Source organism: Mobula hypostoma, chromosome 12, assembly GCF_963921235.1.
Source record: "Mobula hypostoma chromosome 12, sMobHyp1.1, whole genome shotgun sequence".
Lineage (NCBI taxonomy): Eukaryota > Metazoa > Chordata > Chondrichthyes > Myliobatiformes > Myliobatidae > Mobula > Mobula hypostoma.
In genome coordinates this window covers 110,800,366-110,824,492 of record NC_086108.1, presented here as the reverse complement: position 1 = coordinate 110,824,492, position 24,127 = coordinate 110,800,366, and the positions used below count along the sequence as shown (strand labels likewise).

Below are 24,127 nucleotides of genomic sequence, written 5' to 3'. Positions count from 1 at the left end.
TTAGATAAGGAGCCCAAATGCTCATAATACTCCGTGCAGACTGTCATGTGTGACGCCAAGCAGAGCTACCGGACGGATGATGCTAATGAGAGAGTTAACAGAAGACAATGGAGAAACATTCAAAATGCTAATAAGAGAGAAGAGAGAGATTAACGAGAAAGAAACACAATTCAGATATTGACAGACGGTTTGCTTTGAACCTGATCTGTTTGAAGTTTGATGGACAGGTGATACCCCAGCAGGGGGATAAAAAGAGCAGGTTTGCTAAGGCACCAGACACGCCACGAGACCCTGGAAAGAGCAGTGTGCCCCCACAAGTTGGTAGGAGTTTGGAGGACCAGTTCGCGGGAATCGATCAGAGGCTCACAGGGTGTAAAGGTACAATTGGTGGGAACCTGGGGTGTGTGTCCACCCTTGCCTGGGTGCCGGGTTCACCGCAGAAGAACGATCGTATCTGGAACAGAGGGGTCACAGTCGGTGACCACAGCGGGATCAGAAGGCATTAAAAGGTCTGCCCGAAACCAACTGCATCTCTCACTCTCTCTCTCTCTCTCTCTCTCTCCCCAACGGTACAACAACAGCGATTACTTCGAACTGCACTAAACTGAACTGAACTCTGCTTCACTTAAGACTGATCATTTTACCCTTAGACTGATTCCTATTACCCTATTTTTGTGTATAAGTGTGTATTATCATTGCTAACCTGTTACATTTATATCCTTGCGATTAGTGTACTGTATTACTTATTTCTTTAATAAAACTTTATTAGTTCCTAGTAATCACAGACTCCAACGAGCGTTCCATTTCTGCTTGTTTGGCAACCCAGTTACGGACCAACCAAGACCTTATAAATCCTCAACATTAAATCATTGCTCTTTTGTTTTAGTCCTCCCGAAATGATTGCTAGCATTGCATCTGCCCTTCTTATCACCAATTCAACTTGCAACTTAACCTTTAAGGAATCTTGCATGTGGACTCCCAAGTCCACTTGCACCTCTGATTTCTGCATTTTTGCCCCATTTAGAAAATAGTCCATGCCTGTATTCCTTCTACCAAGGTGCATGACCATGTACTTCCCGACACTGTATTCCATCTACCACTTCTTTGCCCTTTCTCCTAATCTGTCTAATTCTTTCTGCAGACTCTCTGCCTTCTCAACACTACCTGCCCCTCCTCCTATCTTCATATCATCCACAAAGCCATCAATTCCATCATCCAGATCATTGATTTCAACCCAGTGATCACTTCATTAGGTACCCCTGAACATCTGAACATTAATCCAGATATCTAATCAGCTAATCAAGTGTTACAGTTGCAGAGAATGTGCAGTTCAGGTATACAATATGGTGCGTGGGCATAACAAAGCAGGTTGGGAGATCAAGAGTTCATGCATAACTTGTATATGTTGTGGTTCCTTAAGGTTGCCAAAGCCAGAGGAGTAGTGAGGAGAAGCTCCCACCGCCTATTTAAATGCTCCCAACAGCCTCTGACAACCAAGTCTTCACTTGTGACTACTAAACCTGGCAGGACCATCTCTACTGGCAGGAGAAGCGGCAAATGCAGATTACTGGTGCCTTAAAACCAGTTCTCCAGGCACCTGGGGCTTGTCAGCCATGGCTGGCAGCTCATTAAGGAGAAGGAAAACTCTGATCTCAAACCTCCGCTGCCATGCAGCTAATGCCACTCATGTGATGGTTCAGGAGTAAATCCAGAGGGAAAATATGGAACTGAAGTCCCTACGTTGAATTCTAAGTTGAGTTCAATGGTGCCTGGCAACTCCTGTGACTCTGCTAGTGCCAAACTGTATCGGTCTCTGCCGTTCCTTTGGATTCATCACTTATGTGGAGAGGAGGAGCGTTCTACAGCTTGTTCTTCATACTGTACTGCCCTGGCTTGGGTACTAGGTTGCATACACACGGACAGCAGTATGTAACATCAAGCCCAACCAACAGGGGGCCTCGTGGCATATACTGTAATAGAGTTATAAAGCATGCCGACACAAGAAAGTTAATCTCAGGTTTGTATATGGTGACCTACAGTATATGTACTTTGATAATAAATTTTCTTTGTACTTTGAGCCCATTTACATTAATGCCAGTTTATTGTCCCTGCAGTCTCATCAGTTGATGACCACTCCCTATGTTGAAGTGTGGTAAGGCAAGGGTTAACATAATATCCAGGCAAGGATAGAGCCGAGACAACGAAGATCTTTGAAGAACATAACTTCCATTTGCACATCAGGGCTCTGGAGTTGAGATAATTGATCCAACCTGCATGCAACTAAGGGAAAATTACTTTACGAAGAAACTATCATCTGACAACCGATAAGATTTTGAACTATGTCTTGACAAAGGGTCTCAGCCCGAAAGGTTGACTGTACCTCTTCCTAGAGACGCTGCCTGGCCTGCTGCGTTCACCAGCAACTTTGATGTGTGTTGCTTGAATTTCCAGCATCTGCAGAATTCCTCGTGTTTAAGATTTTGAAGTATCATGGGTTGTCAGATAGTAGTTTCTATTGACTTTTCACACCTCTGTAACACACACAAAATGCTGGAGGAATTCAACAGGTCGGGCAGTAACTATGGAAATGAATAAACAGTCAACGTTTCAGGCTGAGACACTTCCTCGGGACTGAGAAGGAAGGGTGAAGATGCCAGAATAAAAACATGGGGGGAAGAGGAAAGAGGCTAGCTGGAAGTTGATAGGTGAAGCCAGGTGGGTGAGAAAGGTCATGGGCCGAAGAAGGAAGAATCTGATAGGAGAGAGTGGACCATAGGAGAAAGGGGACACGGGGAAATAATGAGCAGAAGTAAAAGGTCAGGGTGGAGAATGGGGTGGGGGGGGGAAAAGGGGTAATTTTTTTGACCAGAATGAGCAATAGGTATTCATGCCATCACGTTGGAGGGTACCCAGACAGAATATAAGGTGTTGCTCCTCCACCCTGAGGGTGGCCTCAAATCATGGCTCCTCTGTTGTGAATGGTGGTTGTTCTTGGAAATAAAGAATCGAAACATATGTAGTTTACCAAACGGCCAATATCTGTAACTGCTAGCCAATTCTGTGATAAAAATAGCATTTCTCTCTTCATAATTCAGAACAGGGCAGGTGACAGGGGTCATGCTGTTCTCCCGGTGCACAAGTAAAATAAAGTACGTTCCAGTAGTAAGTTTGGTAACTTTATTGGAGTTTATTATCAGCAAAACCTACACTCACATCTTCAACAGTCATGGCAGGCATTGAGTGCAGGTGTTAGGACAACATATTCCAACTGTACAAGTTATTTGTGAGACTACACCTAAAGCATTGACACAGCTCAGAACAACACAAGAACCACTCTCCCCTCACGGACTCTGTCTGCACTTCACACTGCCTTGGTAAAGCAGTCAGCAGAATCACAGAACCCACTCACTCCCACAGAATCGTATTCTGGCTAGTAAAATTGATGTATAAATTACTTATTCATAAATTAATTATTATTTATATGTAAATATATGAGGCAGCATTCATGCCAAGATCACGAGACTCAGAGAAACAGTTACTTTCTCCAAGCAGTGAGGCTGATCAACACCTCCACCCACTAACCCACCCCTCCACACCCCCAACCACCACGACTTTATCACTTCCTGTCAGTCACCTTATGTACAGACACTCCTGTGTCTAGCGTCACTTTATGGACAATCAATGTGTATAAGCTATCTTTATATTTATTGTGTTTTTATTATTGTGTTCATTATCATATTCTGTGTTTTCGTGCTGTATTGGATCTGGAGTAACAATTATTTTGTTCTCCTTTACACTTGTGTACTAGAAATGGCATTAAACAATCTAGAATCTTTAATTTCTAATATGTTTTTTCTTATGAGTACTGCTTTTCTGAAGCTCCCCTCACCTGCAGCTTCCTATTCTGGCTTTTTCCTCTTCCTTTCCGGTCCTGATGAAGGGTCTCGGCTTAAAACGTCGATTGATCAACAGATGCTGTGTGACCTGCTGAGTTCCTTCAGCATTTTGTTTGCCCTACCCTGATGCTGCTGCCTCTAAGATGATCTTTATTGCACCTGTGAATACGTGTACTTGTGCAGATGATAATAAACTTGACTCTGACAACTTGTTGAACCTCAAACCTTGTGATCAGGGACTATTAATAAAGTCACAAAGAGTGCAATAATTCTGCAGTGTAGTCGGTGTGGGAAATGTCTTACCTGTCCTGTTGGGGCACTGTGGTTTTACGGTGGGCTGAAGGTCAGTTCCTGTGCTGTACTGTCCTATGTTCTACATAGCCCAGCAGTATCTAACATTCGCAAATTTCTACAGATGTGGAGAGCATTCTAAACGGATGCCTCACCATCTGGTACGTGGGGTGGAGGCACGGCCCAGGATCAGAAAAAAGCTGCATAAAATTGTAAACTCAGCCAGCTCCATCATGGGCACGAGCCTCCCCAGCATCGAGAACACCTTCAAAAGACGATGTCTCGAAAAGGTGGCATCCATCATTAAGGACCCCATGACCCAAGACATGACTTCATCTCATCGCTACCATCAAGGAGGAGGTACAGAAGCCTGAAGGCACCATTCAAGGATTCAGGAACAACTTCTTCCCCTTTGCCATCTGATTTCTGAATGGACAATGAACCCACGAACACTACCTCACTATTTTTGTACTAATTTATATGCCGTGTTGTATAACATTGACTTAACATGCCTAAGAATGTTTTCGGCAATTTTTTTCTCCAGAAGTGGCTTGCCATTGCCTTCTTCTGGGCAGTGCCTTTACAAGACGGGTAACCCCAGCCATTATCAATACCCTTCAGAGATTGTCTGCCTGTTGTCAGTGGTCACATAACCAGGACTTGTGATCTGCACCGGCTGCTCGTACAACCATCCACCACCTGCTCCCATGGCTTCACGTGACCCTGATCAGGGGAAGGGGATGCCTTAGCAAATGCTACACCTTGCCCAAGGGTGACCTGCAGGCTTGCGGAGGGAAGGAGTGCCTTACACCTCCTTTAGTAGAGACGTATCTCCATCTCCAACCAATGCACTTCTTATCGTTATTTATGGTTGTTTTATAATTATGTCTTGTCTTGTCCATACTGCACCAACCGGCGCCGCTGGGCTATAAACGTGCAGCCCTTCGTGCATGCAGTTGTAATTTAAATTGCGGTGTTTAAAAGCAGCGACTTGTAAGTTTTACTATCAGCGGCAGATTTAATGTGTGGCGGGACGGCAGGGTGTCCCAAACTGCAATGGTCCCGGGGCACAGTGAGTAGCGGTAGCCGTCCTTGTTGGTCTGAATGGTCTCGTAATTCAGGGATTGGTTTTGTCGGGTTGCTGACCTGTTATTCTCGTTGCACAAAAGGTGCCTAACGTTGGAAGGAGTTAATGAAGGAGTTTCCTTGTAAATTGTGCGGCGTCTTTGGAGGGTATCCTATTTGAGGTCGAGAAGTATATCTGTAACACTACTGGTCTTTTTGTAATCACTGGTTACAAACCTGGCAGCTCTTCTCTGGACTTTCTCGAGGTTATTGATATGAATGGTTTGGTAGGGATCCCAAATGGCACTACAGTATTCAAGTCTTGGACGGACGAGAGGTCTATAAGCAATTTCTTTTGGGGTTTTTTTTTTGTGGTTTTGAGCAATCCAGAAGCTACCGCACGACATATGCCAGTGATATCAAACCTGATTCTGATATTTGCCTCAGTTAGCAAATTGCTGCCGTTGACCAGTTCAACTATTCTTGCTAAGTTTTAAACGATCTTATGACTAAGACACCGAACGCATTGGCTTACCCCAGCACTGGGTGCTCTGCGGCTCCCTGAACAGTTCATGCCGCCGGCCTCCATGCACTTTCGAAGGAATTACGCCGAGAGCAGCCCGTGTCCGATCCACGCTCACCGCTTCTCCCGGGAGCCGCTCCGACGAGCAACCGGCTGAGAGCGACATCGGAGCCTAATCCAATCAGAGAGCAGAAGCAGCTCTGATTGACAGGACCAGCACCCAATCACCCTCAAATCCTACACAGTTTTTGGCCTGCCCATCATTGATTGATATCCATCTAGCCCAATAATAAATTGCGTTGACCGTGATTGAAATAATTCCCAACCAATCAGAAACTGAGCTGTTAATACAAGCGTTCCTGCGGATGCTGGAGATCGGGAGTAACACACGCGAAATGCTGGAGGAATTCTGCAGATCAGGCAGCATATTTATGGATGGTTCGCCGACGCACTTCATCAGGCCCAATAATTTCGCCTTTCTTGACTCATTCACCGCTCACAGGAGAATGCGTTCATACCGCCGGCCTCCATGCACTTCAGGTTAAAGAATAAGTCCCTCACAGGAGCCGTGTGCGTATAATTCTTTAATTAGGGTATTTTTTCTGCCCCTAGGGTAGATTTTCGGGAAGAAATAGATTTTTCAAAACAAATACTGTAGTTTAAAAGTTACAAGTATTTTAAAAGTTAGGTAATAGTAACTCTAAACTTTTTCAGTGTGCTTCATAAATAATTTTCCTTAATTTTTAAGCGAGTTGAAATCTTGAATGTGCCAGAATTTCACTATTTGGGCTTGTCCCCTACCCAGACTCTGTAAGACATGGGAGCAGAATTAGGCCATTTGGCCCATTGAGACTGCTCCACCATTCAATCATGGTTGATCTTTTTTGTCCTCTTCAGCCCCACTACCCGGCCTTCGCCCCGCAATCTTTGAGGCTGTGTCCAATCAAGAATCTATCAAGCTCTGCCTTAAGTACACCCAACGACCTGGCCTCCACAGCTGCCTGTGGTAATAAATTCCACAATTTTACTCCCCTCTGGCTAAAGATATTTCTCTCCATCTCTGTTTCAAATGGATGTCTCTCTATCCTGAGGCTGTGCGCTCTTGTCCTAAACTCCCCCACCATGGGAAACATCATTTCATTATCTACTCTGTCTAGGCCTTTCAATGTATGATATTGCGGCGAGCATTTGGTCCATAATAACAGATGAGGAAGCTCTGTCACTCAAGAACGGTTTTATTGTGGTAGACATAAAACAGATCAGGCACCATGACCCAGAGAGTGAACCCAACCAGCCTCATGGAAACAGGGGAGGTGACCATCACACACCCCTGTTAGTCAGGGTGACCCACAAATACACAAGCAAATAACACTATAACCCAAGCTAAAATGTAACAATAAATGAACTGGAACTTCCCACCATAATCCCACAAAAGCATTTTAACACAAGAACAGTAAACAGTACTGGTCAGTAGAAATGCAGGGGTGGGTTGTCAGCCACACCCCCCACCCAGAACATCACACTATGTTTCAATGAGATCCCCCACCATCCTTCTGAATTCCAGCGAGTACAGGGCCAGAACCATCAAACATTCCTCGTATGACAACCTTTTCATTCCTCTAATCATCCTTGAATCTACCTCTGAACCTTCTCCAATGCCAGCACATCTTTTCTAAGATGAGGGGCCCAAAACAGTTCACAATACTCAAGGTGAGGCCTCACCAGAGCCTTATAAAGCCTCAGCTTCACGTCCCTGCTCTTGTATTCTAGTCCTCTTGAAATGAATGCTAACATTGCATTTGCCTTCCTCACCACCAGCTCAACCTGCAAGTTAACCTTTAGGGTGTTCTGTGCTCGGACTCTCAAGTCCCTTTGCATCTCAGATTTTTGGATTTTCTCCCCATATAGAAAATAGTCCACACATTTATTTCTACTACCAAAGTGCACGACCATGCATTTTCCAACATTGTATTTCATTTGCCACTCTCTTGCCCATTCTCCTAATCTGTCTAAAGTCGTTCTGCAGCCTACCTGTTTCCTCAACACTACCTGCCCCTCCAACATTTACAAACTTGGCAACAGAGCCATCTATTCCATCATCTGTCCTCAAAATAGAGTCATAGTAAGTACTAAATTAATGAAACTTTTAGTTTCATTTTTCTCACAAGAACTTTTAAAAATACATGCCAAATTCATGTGGGTTTTTTTTACACAATTTCTACATTTTTTATTACAAAGTCAGTCTTAACACATCTGTCATTTTAACAACACGCAACAGGTTTTAGAAACCAATCAAGTTTTGTCTGGTGCTGTCGGTTGGTGAGACGCAAAGTAGATTGGGAGACCATTTCACTGAGCACTTACGCTCCGTCCACCAGAAGCAGGATCTCCCAGTAGCTGCCCTCTTTAATTCCACTTGCCATTCCCATTCTGCTATGTCTATCCACGGCCTCCTCTACTGTCAAGATGAAGCCACTCTCAGGTTGGAGGAACAACACTTTATATTCCATCTGGGCAGCCTCCAACCTGATGGCATGAACATTGATTTCTCGAACTTCCAGTAATGGCCCCCCGCCCCTTCACCGTTATCTCCTTGCCTGCCCATCGCCTCCCTCTGGTGCTCCTCCCTCCTTTTCTTTCTTCCCTAGCCTTTGGTCCTCTCCTATCAGACTCCCCCTTCTCCAGCCCTGTATCTCTTTCACTAATCAACTTCCCAGCTATTTACTTCATCCCTCCCCCTCCCGGCTTCACCTATCACCTTGTGTTTCTCCCTCCCCTCCCCCCAACTTTTACATCTACTTCTCATCTTTTTTTCTCCAGTCCTGCTGAAGGGTCTCAACCCGAAACGTCAACTGTACTTTTTTTCCATAGATGCTGCCCAGCCTCCTGAGTCCCTCCAGCATTTTGTGTGTGTCGCTAAGTTTTTTCAAACTATTGCTTATGTGGTTTCCATGGAAATGAGAAGTGACAGAGGGAGCATGCGGCTGTCGTGGCGGAAGTCTGATATTTTGAGGTCCAGAAATGTGAGTAATTTAAAGATTTATACCTCTCCTGATCTGAGAGTATGTTTATTACATGTCATTACCAAATTCATTACGCGACAGTGAGAGTAGGAATGCGATGAGGTGGAGGATAAATGCGTGGCTGAGGGATTGGAGCAGGGGGCAGGGATTCAAGTTTTTGGATCATTGGGACCTCTTTTGGCGCAGGTGTGACCTGTACAAAAAGGACGGGTTACACTTAAATCCTAGGGGGACCAATATCCTGGCAGGGAGATTAGCGGGGGCTACTGAGGTGACTTTAAACTAGAATGGTTGGGGGGTGGGAATCAAATTAAAGCGGCTAGGTGTGAGGAGGTTAGTTCACAACAGAGGGATGGGAACCAGTGCAGAGAGACAGAGGGGTGTAAAGTGAGCGTAGAAGCAAAAAGTACAAAGGGGAAAAGTAAAACTGGCAGGCCGACAAATCCAGGGCAAGCATTAAAAAGGGCTAAGAGAGTTGTAAAAGAGCACCTGAAGGCTTTATGTGTCAATGCAAGGAGCATTCGTAATAAGGTGGATGAATTGAAAGTGCAGATTGTTATTAATGATTATGATATAGTTGGGATCACAGAGACATGGCTCCAGGGTGACCAGGGATGGGAGCTGAACGTTCAGGGATATTCAATATTCAGGAGGGATAGACATGAAGGAAGGGGAGGTGGGGTGGCGTTGCTGGTTAAAAAAGAGATTAACGCAATAGAAAGGAAGGACATAAGCCGGGAAGATGTGGAATCGATATGGGTAGAGCTGCGTAACACTAAGGGGCAGAAGACGCTGGTGGGAGTTGTGTACAGGCCACCTAACAGTAGTAGTGAGGTCGGAGATGGTATTAAACAGGAAATTAGAAATGTGTGCAATAAAGGAACAGCAGTTATAATGGGTGACTTCAATCTACATGTAGACTGGGTGAACTAAATTGGTAAAGGTGCTGAGGAAGAGGATTTCTTGGAATGTATGCGGGATGGTTTTTTGAACCAACATGTCGAGGAACCGACTAGAGAGCAGGCTATTCTGGACTGGGTTTTGAGCAATGAGGAAGGGTTAATTAGCGATCTTGTCGTGAGAGGCCCCTTGGGTAAGAGTGACCATAATATGGTGGAATTCTTCATTAACATGGAGAGTGACGTAGTTAATTCAGAAACAAAGGTTCTGAACTTAAAGAGGGGTAACTTTGAAGGTATGAGACGTGAATTAGCTAAGATAGACTGGCAAATGACACTTCAAGGATTGACGGTGGATATGCAATGGCAGGCATTTAAAGGTTGCATGGATGAACTACAACAATTGTTCATCCCAGTTTGGCAAAAGAATAAATCAAGGAAGGTAGTGCACCCGTGGCTGACAAGAGAAATTAGGGATAGTATCAATTCCAAAGAAGTAGCATACAAATTAGCCAGAGAAAGTGGCTCAACTGAGGACTGGGAGAAATTCAGAGTTCAGCAGAGGAGGACAAAGGGCTTAATTAGGAAGGGGAAAAAAGATTATGAGAGAAAACTGGCAGAGAACATAAAAACAGACTGTAAAAGCTTTTATAGATATGTAAAAAGGAAAAGACTGGTAAAGACAAAAGTAGGTCCCCTGCAAACAGAAACAGGTGAATTGATTATGGGGAGCAAGGACATGGCAGACCAATTGAATAATTACTTTGGTTCTGTCTTCACTAAGGAGGACATAAATAATCTTCCAGAAATAGTAAGGGACAGAGGGTCCAGTGAGATGGAGGAACTGAGCGAAATACATGTTAGTAGGGAAGTGGTGTTAGGTAAATTGAAGGGATTGAAGGCAGATAAATCCCCAGGGCCAGATGGTCTGCATCCCAGAGTGCTTAAGGAAGTGGCCCAAGAAATAGTGGATGCATTAGTGATAATTTTTCAAAACTCATTAGATTCTGGACTAGTTCCTGAGGATTGGAGGGTGGCTAATGTAACCCCACTTTTTAAAAAAGGAGGGAGAGAGAAACCGGGGAATTATAGGCCGGTTAGCCTAACGTCGGTGGTGGGGAAACTGCTGGAGTCAGTTATCAAGGATGTGATAACAGCACATTTGGAAAGCGGTGAAATGATTGGACAAAGTCAGCATGGATTTGTGAAAGGAAAATCATGTCTGACGAATCTCATAGAATTTTTTGAGGATGTAACTAGTAGAGTGGATAGGGGAGAACCAGTGGATGTGGTATATTTGGATTTTCAAAAGGATTTTGACAAGGTCCCACACAGGAGATTAGTGTGCAAACTTAAAGCACACGGTATTGGGGGTAAGGTATTGGTGTGGGTGGAGAATTGGTTAGCAGACAGGAAGCAAAGAGTGGGAATAAACGGGACCTTTTCAGAATGGCAGGCGGTGACTAGTGGGGTACCGCAAGGCTCAGTGCTGGGACTCCAGTTGTTTACAATATATATTAATGACTTGGATGAGGGAATTAAATGCAGCATCTCCAAGTTTGCAGATGACACAAAGCTGGGTGGCAGTGTTAGCAGTGAGGAAGATGCTAAGAGGATGCAGGGTGACTTGGATAGGTTGGGTGAGTGGGCAAACTCATGGCAGATGCAATTTAATGTGGATAAATGTGAAGTTATCCATTTTGGTGGCAAAAATAGGAAAACAGATTATTATCTGAATGGTGGCCGATTAGGAAAAGGGGAGGTGCAACGAGACCTGGGTGTCATTATACACCAGTCATTGAAAGTGGGCATGCAGGTACAGCAGGCGGTGAAAAAGGCGAACGGTATGCTGGCATTTATAGCGAGAGGATTCGAGTACAGGAGCAGGGAGGTACTACTGCAGTTGTACAAGGCCTTGGTGAGACCACACCTGGAGTATTGTGTGCAGTTTTGGTCCCCTAATCTGAGGAAAGACATCTTTGCCATAGAGGGAGTACAAAGAAGGTTCACCAGATTGATTCCTGGGATGGCAGGTCTTTCATATGAAGAAAGACTGGATGAACTGGGCTTGTACTCGTTGGAATTTAGAAGATTGAGGGGGGATCTGATTGAAACGTATAAGATCCTAAAGGGATTGGACAGGCTAGATGCGGGAAGATTGTTCCCGATGTTGGGGAGGTCTAGAACGAGGGGTCACAGTTTGAGGATAGAGGGGAAGCCTTTTAGGACCGAGGTTAGGAAAAACTTCTTCACACAGAGAGTGGTGAATCTGTGGAATTCTCTGCCACAGCAAACTGTTGAGGCCAGTTCATTAGCTATGTTTAAAAGGAAGTTAGATATGGCCCTTGTGGCTACAGGGGTCAGGGGGTATGGAGGGAAGGCTGGGTTCTGAATTGGATGATCAGCCATGATCATAATGAATGGCGGTGCAGGCTCGAAGGGCCGAATGGCCTACTCCTGCACCTATTTTCTATGTTTCTATGTTTCTATATTACTATTGAGTGTTTTAACTGAGAAATAAATAACTTCACTTTAATTCTGTATATTTAAAGTATATTTAGAAGCTAGCTATCTGGGTGAGTTAGCAAGTGCAAGACTTAGCCAACATTTTCTTTAAAAAGTGTGAAATGTCATTACCATCACACAAATGGCGGTGAAATTGTCAAGATGGTCCCAAGATCATCAGCAGTCCGATTAAAAAAAAATACAAAGGCACAATTAAAGACCAAATCAGTAGTACCTTGAAAGAGAAAGAGATACAAAAAAACGAAGGGGGACAGGAAAACTTAAAATCACCTCACAATTATCGAAGTGCAAACAGACTGAAAAGACGACAGTGGAGAGTTAATCAAAGAAACAAAAGGACTGCTGATAAGAAAAGACAGGCAGCACAAAGTTTTATAGCAGAGAATATCCCGCCAGAATCTCCAGTAGGCCAGCAACAAGAACAGAGTGACCTCCACTTTCCCGTGGCTTCACCTATTCATATGAGACTACAAGAAGGTGCTTCAAATTTCAAGTGTTACTTTTTTCAGAGTTGTTGAGATTTCTGTGAATGTCTTACTGATGTAAAAGCAAGTGTGTAGATGGTTGAGTAAATGTTTTGTCAGTGTTAATAAGAGTTCTGTCTTATGGGCGGTTGAAAAGTAATGATCTCCATAATCTGCTTGAAATTTGAATTGCTGCTTATTCCAGCCTTGGTAGATGTTTTGTAAGCATTGTTTTTAATTAGACAACGCCTAGTTTAGCTGAGCAGCCTGTGTTCAGGTTTCATGTGGATGTTTTAACATTTCTCCAGCTCCTGCCTTAAAAACTGTGATCTCTTATGGAATTTTGATAAACAGTAGACTCTATGGATGTGTTTTTAATTGTAAGAGTTGCTTCTAGTTAGATAGATATTTTATCAGAGTTCATAGGAAACTAAAACCATTGTCTGTCAAGGTCAGAAGTATTTTGTCATTACAGTGCATATTTTGATGGGAAATAAAGCTTTAGTTTGTATTTTTAATAGATTTGAACTTTTAACTATCTAATTTAGTGGTCATAGTCAACCAATGTTAGACTCGTTGGCAGTGTATATATTTTAATGATTTTTTTTCAGTATTCAAATATCAATATACACCATTGAATATGCAACAGATCAAAATGACAAAACAAACAAATGTCAGTTAAAATTTCATCTACTATTAACTTACCAGTGGAAGCCTTATTTTGACAATTCCCAACCAAAGAAGAAAACTTTAGCAAAGAAGAAATAATTTAGCAAGATAGTTCAGTCCAAAATCATGGGCCCTTTATTGTGATATATTTAATTGAGATCTTATCAAAAATGTTAAGGCAGATGTTAGAGATCTGTTGAAAGAAGAGCATAGAATTCTGCCTGGTCTCAAAAAGCTGATCACTTGTATGCTCTTTCCAGGCTTTGTGGGTACAAATTAGCTCTGGTTTGTAAATGACTCTGCTTCAGCAAATAGATTCATTAGCTGTGGGAACCTTCTGGATTCAATATCATATTCTTCAAGCTGAGGCCAAAACATGTTAGAACTGGCCATTTCTACTCTAATTTAACAATTTACAATATTGACATAGATGTTCTTTCAATGTTAGTGCAACCTGATATTTCTATAACCCTGCAGTTTTCTCTTTTTGTTTTATTATAGATTAACCGCCCTTATCTCACAACATCAAAAATGTATTTATATTTTGTTTTATAAAAAGGGATTCTAATATACACCATAAGAGTTTTATTGCACAAAAATTACACTGAACGACAAACAGATGTTAAACAACATAATAAAGGGGGTTAAGTGTTGGCGCGTGGCCAAGTGGTTAAGGCGTTTGTCTAGTGATTCAAAGGTCGCTAGTTCGAGCCTTGGCTGAGGCAGCGTGTGTGTCCTTGAGCAAGGCACTTAACCACACATTGCTCTGTGACGACACTAAGGAGGACATAAATAATCTTCCAGAAATAGTAAGGGACAGAGGGTCCAGTGAGATGGAGGAACTGAGCGAAATACATGTTAGTAGGGAAGTGGTGTTAGGTAAATTGAAGGGATTGAAGGCAGATAAATCCCCAGGGCCAGATGGTCTGCATCCTAGAGTGCTTAAGGAAGTAGCCCAAGAAATAGTGGATGCATTAGTGATAATTTTTCAAAACTCGTTAGATTCTGGACTAGTTCCTGAGGATTGGAGGGTGGCTAATGTAACTCCACTTTTTAAAAAAGGAGGGAGAGAGAAACCGGGGAATTATAGACCGGTTAGCCTAACGTCGGTGGTGGGGAAACTGCTGGAGTCAGTTATCAAGGATGTGATAACAGCACATTTGGAAAGCGGTGAAATGATCGGACAAAGTCAGCATGGATTTGTGAAAGGAAAATCATGTCTGACGAATCTCATAGAATTTTTTGAGGATGTAACTAGTAGAGTGGATAGGGGAGAACCAGTGGATGTGGTATATTTGGATTTTCAAAAGGCTTTTGACAAGGTCCCACACAGGAGATTAGTGTGCAAACTTAAAGCACATGGTATTGGGGGTAAGGTATTGGTGTGGGTGGAGAATTGGTTAGCAGACAGGAAGCAAAGAGTGGGAATAAACGGGACCTTTACAGAATGGCAGGCGGTGACTAGTGGGGTACCGCAAAGCTCAGTGCTGGAACCCCAGTTGTTTACAATATATATTAATGACTTGGATGAGGGAATTAAATGCAGCATCTCCAAGTTTGCGGATGACACGAAGCTGGGTGGCAGTGTTAGCTGTGAGGAGGATGCTAAGAGGATGCAGGGTGACTTGGATGGGTTGGGTGAGTGGGCAAATTCATGGCAGATGCAATTTAATGTGGATAAATGTGAAGTTATCCACTTTGGTGGCAAAAATAGGAAAACAGATTATTATCTGAATGGTGGCCGATTAGGAAAAGGGGAGGTGCAACAAGACCTGGGTGTCGTTATACACCAGTCATTGAAAGTGGGCATGCAGGTACAGCAGGCGGTGAAAAAGGCGAATGGTATGCTGGCATTTATAGCGAGAGGATTCGAGTACAGGAGCAGGGAGGTACTACTGCAGTTGTACAAGGCCTTGGTGAGACCACACCTGGAGTATTGTGTGCAGTTTTGGTCCCCTAATCTGAGGAAAGACATCCTTGCCATAGAGGGAGTACAAAGAAGGTTCACCAGATTGATTCCTGGGATGGCAGGACTTTCATATCAAGAAAGACTGGATGAACTGGGCTTGTACTCATTGGAATTTAGAAGATTGAGGGGGGATCTGATTGAAACATATAAGATCCTAAAGGGATTGGACAGGCTAGATGCAGGAAGATTGTTCCCGATGTTGGGGAAGTCCAGAACGAGGGGCCACAGTTTGAAGATAGAGGGGAAGCCTTTTAGGACCGAGATGGGGAAAAACTTCTTCACACAGAGAGTGGTGAATCTGTGGAATTCTCTGCCACAGGAAACAGTTGAGGCCGGTTCATTGGCTATATTTAAGAGGAAGTTAGATATGGCCCTTGTGGCTACGGGGGTCAGGGGGTATGGAGGGAAGGCTGGGGCGGGGTTCTGAGTTGGAGGATCAGCCATGATCATAATAAATGGCGGTGCAGGCTCGAAGGACCGAATGGCCTACTCCTGCACCTATTTTCTATGTTTCTATGTTTCTATGACACTGATGCCAAGCTGTACGGGTCCTAATGCCCTTCCCTTGGACAACATCGGTGGCGTGGAAAGGGGAGACTTGCAGCACAGGCAACTGCTGGTCTTCCGTAAAACCTTGCCCAGGCCTGCGCCCTGGAAACCTTCCAAGGCGCAAATGCATGGTCTCACGAGACTAACAGATGCCTATAAAAGCTTTAGTTATAACATAAACAAAACAGAGTTTCAAGAAATTTCGTTTTTCGCAATTTCAAGTAGTCAAAGTGCCCCTAATTGAAGAATCACCTGTGTATGAATGACCTCAGAGCTCGTAACATGGAAGAAAGAGGAAAGAGAATCAGGGAGCAATAATGAGGCTGAACTCACATTACTGATTCACCCCTTCGGGCCAATGTTTCAAATAAAGAGACAATTTCGAACGAGGTTGGAGGCGACATCGGATGCACGGTAACTCTGGCAGGGTTTGCAAGACGTTACTTCCTACAAAGCGAAACCCAATAGCGTGAGTGGCAGTGATGCTTCACTACCAGATGAACACAACGCCTTCTATACCCGCTTTGAGAGGGAGAACACAACCACAGCTGTGTAGATCCCGAAGGAGTACCTGTCGGGAGGAGAAGATGGCGGTGCGACGGCAGTGCGCGTGGCCTGTCCAGTGATGAATATCTGTTATCTGTCAAGTAGGGGACCGTGCACAATTCTGATTTGATGGAGACGGACGTGAGAGTACGGAGGAACATCTGGAAAACTTCTGAAATGCCCGCTTCGCTGCCGCTGCTACTGTGTGGTAACCGGAATCTCCGGAGCAAAAGGCCCCGAAATCCTTGGCTTTGCGTGTTTAAGTGGCCGGGGCGAGGTCGAAGGTGCTCAGCAGAGGATGGCGCTCGGGAGGCTGTATCGGAGGGGCTGGTCGGAGGCTCGAAGTTTTTGGTCGGATAGACTCAGTGTTGGCTGTGGTCAGCTGCTTCCAAGGCATCAGCAAGTTGACGGTGCCTGGAGGTTTATGGCAGGGAGTTTCTCCCTTTTGCCGCCTGCTATCGGGGACTCGGGAGTCGATCGACTCGGGGACTTTTGAGACTTTATTTACTGTGCTCATGGTTTGTTCTTCATCAAATTATGGTATTGCTTTGCACTGCTGTAACTATATGTTATAATTATGTGGTTCTGTCAGTGTTAGTCTTTGGTTTGTCCTGTTTTCTGTGATATCACTCTGGAGAAACATTGTATCATTTCTTAATGCATATATGCATTTCTGAATGACAGTAAAAGAGGACTGAGTGTTCTCATTGTCTAAAAAAAAGATCCCTGCTGCACCTGATGATCCTGTGATCTCTGTCTCAGTGGCCGATGTTAGACTCTCTTTAAAGAGAGTGAACCCTCGCCAGGCAGAAGGTCCTGATGGAGTACCTGGTAAGGCTTTGAAAACCTGTGCCAACCAACTAGCGGGAGTACTCAAGGACATTTTCAACCTCTCACTGCTACGGGCAGAAGTTCCCACTTGCTTCAAAAAGGCAACAATTATACCAGTGCCTAAGGAGAATAATGTGGGCTGCCTTAGTGACTATCGCCTGGTAGCACTCACGTCTACAGTGGTGAAATGCTTTGAGAGGTTGGTTATGACTAGACTGAACTCCTGCCTCAGCAAGGATCTGGACCCATTGCAATTTGCCTATCGCCACAATAGGTCAACGGCAGATACAATCTCATAGAAACATAGAAAACCTACAGCACAATACAGGCCCTAAGGCCCACAAAGCTGTGCCAAACATGTCCTTACCTTAGAAATTACCCATAGCCCTCTATTTTTCTAAGCTCCATGTACCTATTCAGGAGTCTCTTAAAAGACCCTATCGTATACCACAATCGCCGGCAGTCCATTCCACACACTCACCACTCTGAGTAAAAAAAACTTACCCCTGATATCTCCTCTGTACCTACTTCCAAGCACCTTAAAATTTCAGTGGCTCTCCACACAGCTTCAGACCACCTGGATAACACAAACACCTATGTCAGAATGCCTTTCATCGACTATAGCTCAGTATGTAATATCATCATTCCCACGATCCTGATTGAGAAGTTGCAGAACCTGGGCCTCTGTACCTCCCTCTGCAATTGGATCCTCAACTTCCTAACTGGAAGACCACAATCTGTGCCAATTGGTGATAACATATCCTCCTCACTAATGATCAATGCTGGTGCACCTCAGGCGTGTGTGCTTAGCCTACTGCTCTACTCTGTCTATACACATGACTGTGTGGCTAGGCATAGCTCAAATACCATCTACAAATTTGCTGATGATACAACCATTGTTGGTAGGATCTCAGGTGGTGATGAGAGGGCGTACAGGAGTGAGATATGCCAACTGATGAACTGGTGTCGCAGCAACAACCTGGCACTCAACGTCAGTAAGACGAAAGAACTGTGGACTTCAGGAAGGGTAAGACGAAGGAACACATACCAATCCTCATAGAGGGATCAGAAGTGGAGAGAGTGAGCAGTTTCAAGTTCCCAGGTGTCAAGATCTCTGAGATTCTAACCTGGTCCCAACACATTGATGTAGTTATAAAGAAGGCAAGACAGCAGCTGTATTTCATTAGGAGTGTGAAGAGATTTGGCATGTCAACAAATACACTCAAAAACTTCTATAGATATACCGTGGAGAGCATTCTGACAGGCTGCATCACTGTCTGGTATGGAGGGGTTACTGCACAGGACCGAAAGAGGCTGCAGAGGGTTGTAAATCTAGTTAGCTCCATCTTGGGTACTAGCCTACAAAGTACCCAGGACATCTTCAGGGAGCAGTGTCTCAGAAAAGCAGCGTCCATTATTAAAGATCTCCAGCACCCAGGACATGCCCTTTTCTCACTGTTACCATCGGGTAGGAGATACATAAACCTGAAGGCACACACTCAGCGATTCAGGAACAGCTTCTTCCCCTCTGCCATCTGATTCTTAAATAGACATTGAATCTTTGGACACTACCTCACTTTTTTTAAATATACAGAATTTCTGTTTTTGCATTTTTTTAGTATACTCAATATATGTAATTGATTTACTTGTTTATTATTATTATTTTTATTTTATTTATTTTTTGCCTCTGCTAGATTATGTATTGCATTGAACTGCTGCTGCTAAGTTAACAAATTTTACGTCACATGCCAGTGATAATAGACCTGATTCCGATTCTGATAAAGTCAAATCAAATCAAGTTTAATTATCATTCAACCAAACATGGATACAGCCAAACGAAACACCATTGCTCTGGGACCAAGGTGCTAAAAAATACGCAGCATATTCAAGATAGCAAGCAAAACATAGTCACGCAAATAAGAAATTGATGGTACAGTTCTGAACGCTGCAATCTGCCTGTCATTCCATTGATCAAACACCAGAGGGCAGCACTGACAGGAGAGGAAAACCGTACATGGACACCATGCTATACCACTCCAGTGTCTCCTCTCCCGGACTGTAGCACACGGCCTGAGGCCTGGTTCTCATTACAACCAAGCTCCGGACCACTTGCTGTACCACCAAACAAGGGGAAAAGGCCTGCGGCATCTTACGTTATCAATGTCCAACAGGGTCTTGTGATCGCAAGAGAAACATCCAAGGCCATCACCCATAGTTACAATACACACACCATTTCCGATGTTTCCAACACAGCTCCTCCGAATTCAATTCTGGCTCCTCCAACATGTCCGCCGGCTACACCGACCAACAAGCAGCTCACTGATGGTGTAGACCTGCAGTACCCACAGTTCTTGGAATCCAGTAATATCTTACAATCATAAAAAAAACACATTTAACAAGAAAAAGGGGCCCCTGCGTCCGAACTCGCCCATCTTACCAGAATGTTTCTATCCCCACTCTCCCAAACTTCCTGTCCTTGTTGAGAATCAGAATCAGGTTTAATTTCACTGACCCATGTCGTGAAATTTGTTCTTTTATGGCAGCAGTACATTGCAATACTCTTTAAAATTTATTTGTTGAGATACATCATGGAATAGGCTTGTCGAGTCACGCCGCCTAGCAACTCCCAATTTAACCGTAGACTAATCACAGGACAATTTACAATGACCAATTAACCTATCCACCCGTATGTCTTTGGAGTGTGGGAGGAAACCAAAGCACCTGGAGGAAACCCACACAGTGATGGGGAGAACTTGCAAACTCCTTACAAGCAGCAGTGGGAACATAATACATAATAATAAAAACTATAAATTTCAATGAATATATATAAGTGGTGCAAAAAGAGAGGGAAAAAGTAGTGAGGTAGTGTTGTTGGGTTCATTGTCCATCCAGAAATCTGATGCAGAGGGGAAGAAGCTGATCCTAAATCGTTGAATCTTCAGGCTCCTGTACCTCCTCCCTGATGGTAACAATGAGAAGAGGGTGTGTCCTGTGTGATGATGTCCTTAATGATAGATGCTGTAACATTCAGAGTTCATGACATTGAAGAAAGAGGGAAAGAAATGGAGAGTGATAGTGGGACACTTTTTACGACATCTGCTGATTCTGATTCTAATTCCGTCGTGATTTCAGATGAAGGAGACATGAATTCAGTCAATAATTCTGTCCTCCACACCCTCCCAAATTTCCTGTCCTTATCCCACACTTCCACTACAGATTCCCAAGCCCCACCTTCTTATTCTAAACACAAGAAACTCTGCAGATGCTGGAAATCCAAAGTAACATACACAAAGTTTTGGACAAACTCAGCTGGTCAAGCAGCGTGCATGGAAATGAACAGTTGATGTTTTGGGTTGAGACCCTTCTTCAGGACAGGTAAGAAAGGGGGAAGACACCATAAGACCATAAGACAAGGAGCAGAATTAGGCCATTCAGCCCATCGAGTCTACTCCACCATTCCATCATGGCTGATCCCGGATCCCACTCAACCCCAAATAACTGCCTTCTCACCATATCCTTTGATACCCTGACTGATTGGGAAACTATCACCTTCCACCTTAGATACACCCATGGACTTTTGGCCTCCACCACAGTCTGTGGCAGAAGATTCCACAGATTCACAACTCTGTCTAAAAAATTCCTCCTTACCTCTATTCTAAAGGGTCGCCCCTCAATTTTGAGGCTGTGTCCTCAAGTTCTGGATACTCCACCATAGGAAACATCCTCTCCACATTCACCCTATCTAGTCCTTTCTCCATTCGGTAGGATTCAATGAGATCCCCCTGCATTATTCTAAGTTCCAGTGAGTACAGGCCCTAAGCTGCCAAATGCTCCTCATATGTTAACCCCTTCATTCCCAGAATCATCCTCATGAATCTCCTCTGGACTCTCTCCAATGACAACACATCTTTTCTGAGATATGGGGCCCAAAACTGTTGACAAATCTCAAGTGCAGCCTGACAAGTGTCTTATAAAGGTTCAGCATTATCTCCTTGATTTTTATATTCTATTCCCCTTGAAATAAATGCCAACATTACATTTGCCTTCTTCACCGCAGACTCAACCTGTAAATTAACCTTCTGAGAGTTTTGCACGAGGACTCCTAAGTCCCTCTACACCTCGGATACTTGAACCTTCTCTCCATTTAGATAATTGTCCGCACTTTCGTTCCTTTTACCAAAATGTATAATCATACATTTCCCAACACCATATTCCATCTGCCACTTTTTGTCCATTCTTCCAATTTGTCCACATCCTTCTGCAATTACATTGCTTCCTCAGCACTACCTACCCCTTCACCTACCTTGGTATCATCTGCAAAATTTGCCACAAAGCCATCAATCCCATTATCTAAATCATCGAAAAATAATGTGAAAAGTAGCAGTCCCAATACTGACCCCTGAGGAACACCACTAGTCACTAGCAACTGGCCAGAAAAGGCCCCCTTTATTCCCACTCGCTGCCCTCTGCCTGTCAGCCATCCCTCTATCCATGCCAACATCTTTCCTGTAACGCCACAGGATTTTATCTTGTTTAGCAGCCTCATGTGTGGCACCTTATCAAATGCCTTCTGAAAATCCAAGTAAATGACGTCCACTGCCTCTCTTTTGTCCACCCTGCTTGGTACTTCCTCGAAGAACTCTAACAGATTTGTCAGGCAAGGTTTCCTTTACAGAAACCATGCTAACTTTGACTTATTTTATCATTAGTCTCCATGTACCTGGAAACCTCATCCTTAATAATAGACTTTCCCAACCACTGAAATTAGGCTAACTGGCCTATAATTGCCTTTCTTTTGTGTTTCTCCCTTCTTAAAGAGTGGAGTGACATTTGCAATCTTCCATTTCCCTGGAGGAACTATGTCAGAATCAAGTAATTCTTGAAAGATCATGACCAATGCATCTGCTATCTCTTCAGCAACCTCTCTCAGGACTCTGGGATGTAGTCCATCTGGTCCAAGTGACTTATCCACCTTAAGACTTTTGAGTTTGCCCAGCACTTCTTCCTTTGTAATAACAATGGCACTCACTCCTGCTCCCTGACACTCACAGACCTCTGACACACTGCTAGTGTCTTCCACAGTGAAGACAGATGCAAAGTACCCATTAAGTTCATCTGCCATTTCTTGTCCCCCATTACTACCTGACCAGAATCATTTTCCAATGGTCCAATATCAACTCTCACCTCCTTCCTCCTTCTTACTCCTTATACAACTGAAAAAACTTTTAGTATCCTGCTTTATACGTATTATTGGCTAGTCTGCTCTCATGTTTCATCTTTTCCCTTCTTGTAGCTTTTTTTAGTTGCCCTTTGTTTCCTAAAAGCTTCCTAATTATTCACCTTCCCACTCACTTTTGCTACCTTATATGCCCTTTCCTTGGTTTTAATGCAGTCCTCAACTTCCTTTGTCAGTCATGGTTGCCTACCCCCGCCATTTGAGAATTTTCTTCTCTGTGGGACATATCAACCCTGCACCTTGTGAACTATTTCCAGAAACTTCAGCCACCTCTTCTCTGCAATCATCCCTGCCAGTATCATCCCCCCCCCCCCACCCCAATCCTCCTGGGCAAGCTCCTTTCTTATGCCTCTTTAATTCCCTTTATTCCGTTGTGATACTGATACTCGTGACTTGTGCTTCTCCCTCTCAAACTGCAGTATGAATTCAATCATATTATGATCACTGCCTCCTAAGGGTTCCTTTACATTAAGCTCCCAAATAAGATCTTGGTTATTACACGGCACCCAATCTAAGATAGCCTTTCCCCGAGTAGGCTCAAGCACAAGCTGTTCTAAAAAGCCATCTCGTAAGCTTTCAACAAATTCCCTCTCTTGCGATCTGACACCAACCTGATTTTCCAAATCCCCTTGCATTTTGAAGTCCCCATTACAGTTGTGTTATTACCCTTATTACATGCTTTTTCCAGCTCAGTTTGCAATCTCCACCCCACATCTTGGCTAGTATTCAGAGGCTTATAAATGATTCCCATAATATACGAGGGTGATTGGGTGAGACCCTGTCAGTCAGAGCTGGTGCTGCACTCTGATTGGAGTAGACTGCTATGCGACCCTTCGTGCATGCTTCCTGACTGGCGAGTTCCTCCAAGACTGTGTGTGAGAAATGTTCTGTCAAGTACTTACACAGTACCAGAGCAAGCTGCCAGGGCAGCTGAATATCTGAAATAAATCTTTAAGGAATGCACAGGTCATGTTGTGCCAAAGTTTCAGCCCAAGAGCCAGGAATGAGAACAGTTGAACAGTTGCATAGATACAGCGTGGAAAATCCCCTTGCAGCCCAACGAGCCGTGCCACCAACACCCCACCTTTCTAACGCCGGCCTCTACACAGGACAATTTACAACGACCAATTAATCTACTAACTGGTAAGTGAGAGGAGACCGTAGCACCCGGAGGAAACCCACACATTCACAGGAAGAATGTACAAACTCCTTCCAGAGGGCTGAACTCTGAACACAATTGCCCCAAGCTGTAATAATGCCGTGCTAACCCCTACGCTACTATGGCACCCCCATAGTCACAGTTACACAGCACAGAAGCAAGCTGACTTGTAAATTGATAGGGTTGCCAACTGAGCCAAAGGTCAAAGTAAATTTATTATCGAAGTATGTATACTCAGTATTAATAATACTTTATTATCTACCTCCTGTACCTAATAAAGTGGCCACTGAGGGTATATTCATGATCTTCTGCTGCTGTAGCCCATCCGCTTCAAAGTTCAATGTATTGAGTGTTCAGAGATGCTCTTCTGCACACCACAGTTGTAACGCGTGACTATTTGAGTTACTGTTGCCCTCCGGTCAGCTTGAACCAGTCTGGTCATTCTCCTCTGACCTCTCTCATTAACGAGGCGTTTTCACCC

At 44.0% G+C, this 24,127-nt stretch overlaps 2 protein-coding genes across 6 annotated transcripts in view; one reads left to right on the top strand and one right to left on the bottom strand.

Annotated features, from left to right (window-relative positions):
* Positions 1-5,905, bottom strand: part of spata1 (spermatogenesis associated 1) — a 105,845-nt gene extending 99,940 nt beyond the window's left edge. For 3 of the 4 annotated variants that reach the window (XM_063064784.1, XM_063064787.1, XM_063064785.1), the window contains exon 1: positions 5,788-5,905. In XM_063064784.1, coding sequence (XP_062920854.1) covers positions 5,788-5,841 — 54 coding nt within the window. In that variant the 5' untranslated portion in view covers positions 5,842-5,905. The remainder of the gene's footprint in view (positions 1-5,787) is intronic. The other variant, XM_063064789.1, reaches the window with a different exon arrangement.
* Positions 5,906-6,162: 257 nt separating this feature from the next.
* Positions 6,163-24,127, top strand: part of LOC134355063 (guanine nucleotide-binding protein G(I)/G(S)/G(O) subunit gamma-5-like) — a 65,379-nt gene continuing 47,414 nt past the window's right edge. The window contains exons 1-2 of one of the 2 annotated variants that reach the window (XM_063064781.1): positions 6,163-6,315; positions 8,647-8,798. In XM_063064781.1, coding sequence (XP_062920851.1) covers positions 6,171-6,315; positions 8,647-8,798 — 297 coding nt within the window. In that variant the 5' untranslated portion in view covers positions 6,163-6,170. Of the gene's footprint in view, positions 6,346-8,646; positions 8,799-24,127 lie in introns of both variants that reach the window. The other variant, XM_063064783.1, reaches the window with a different exon arrangement.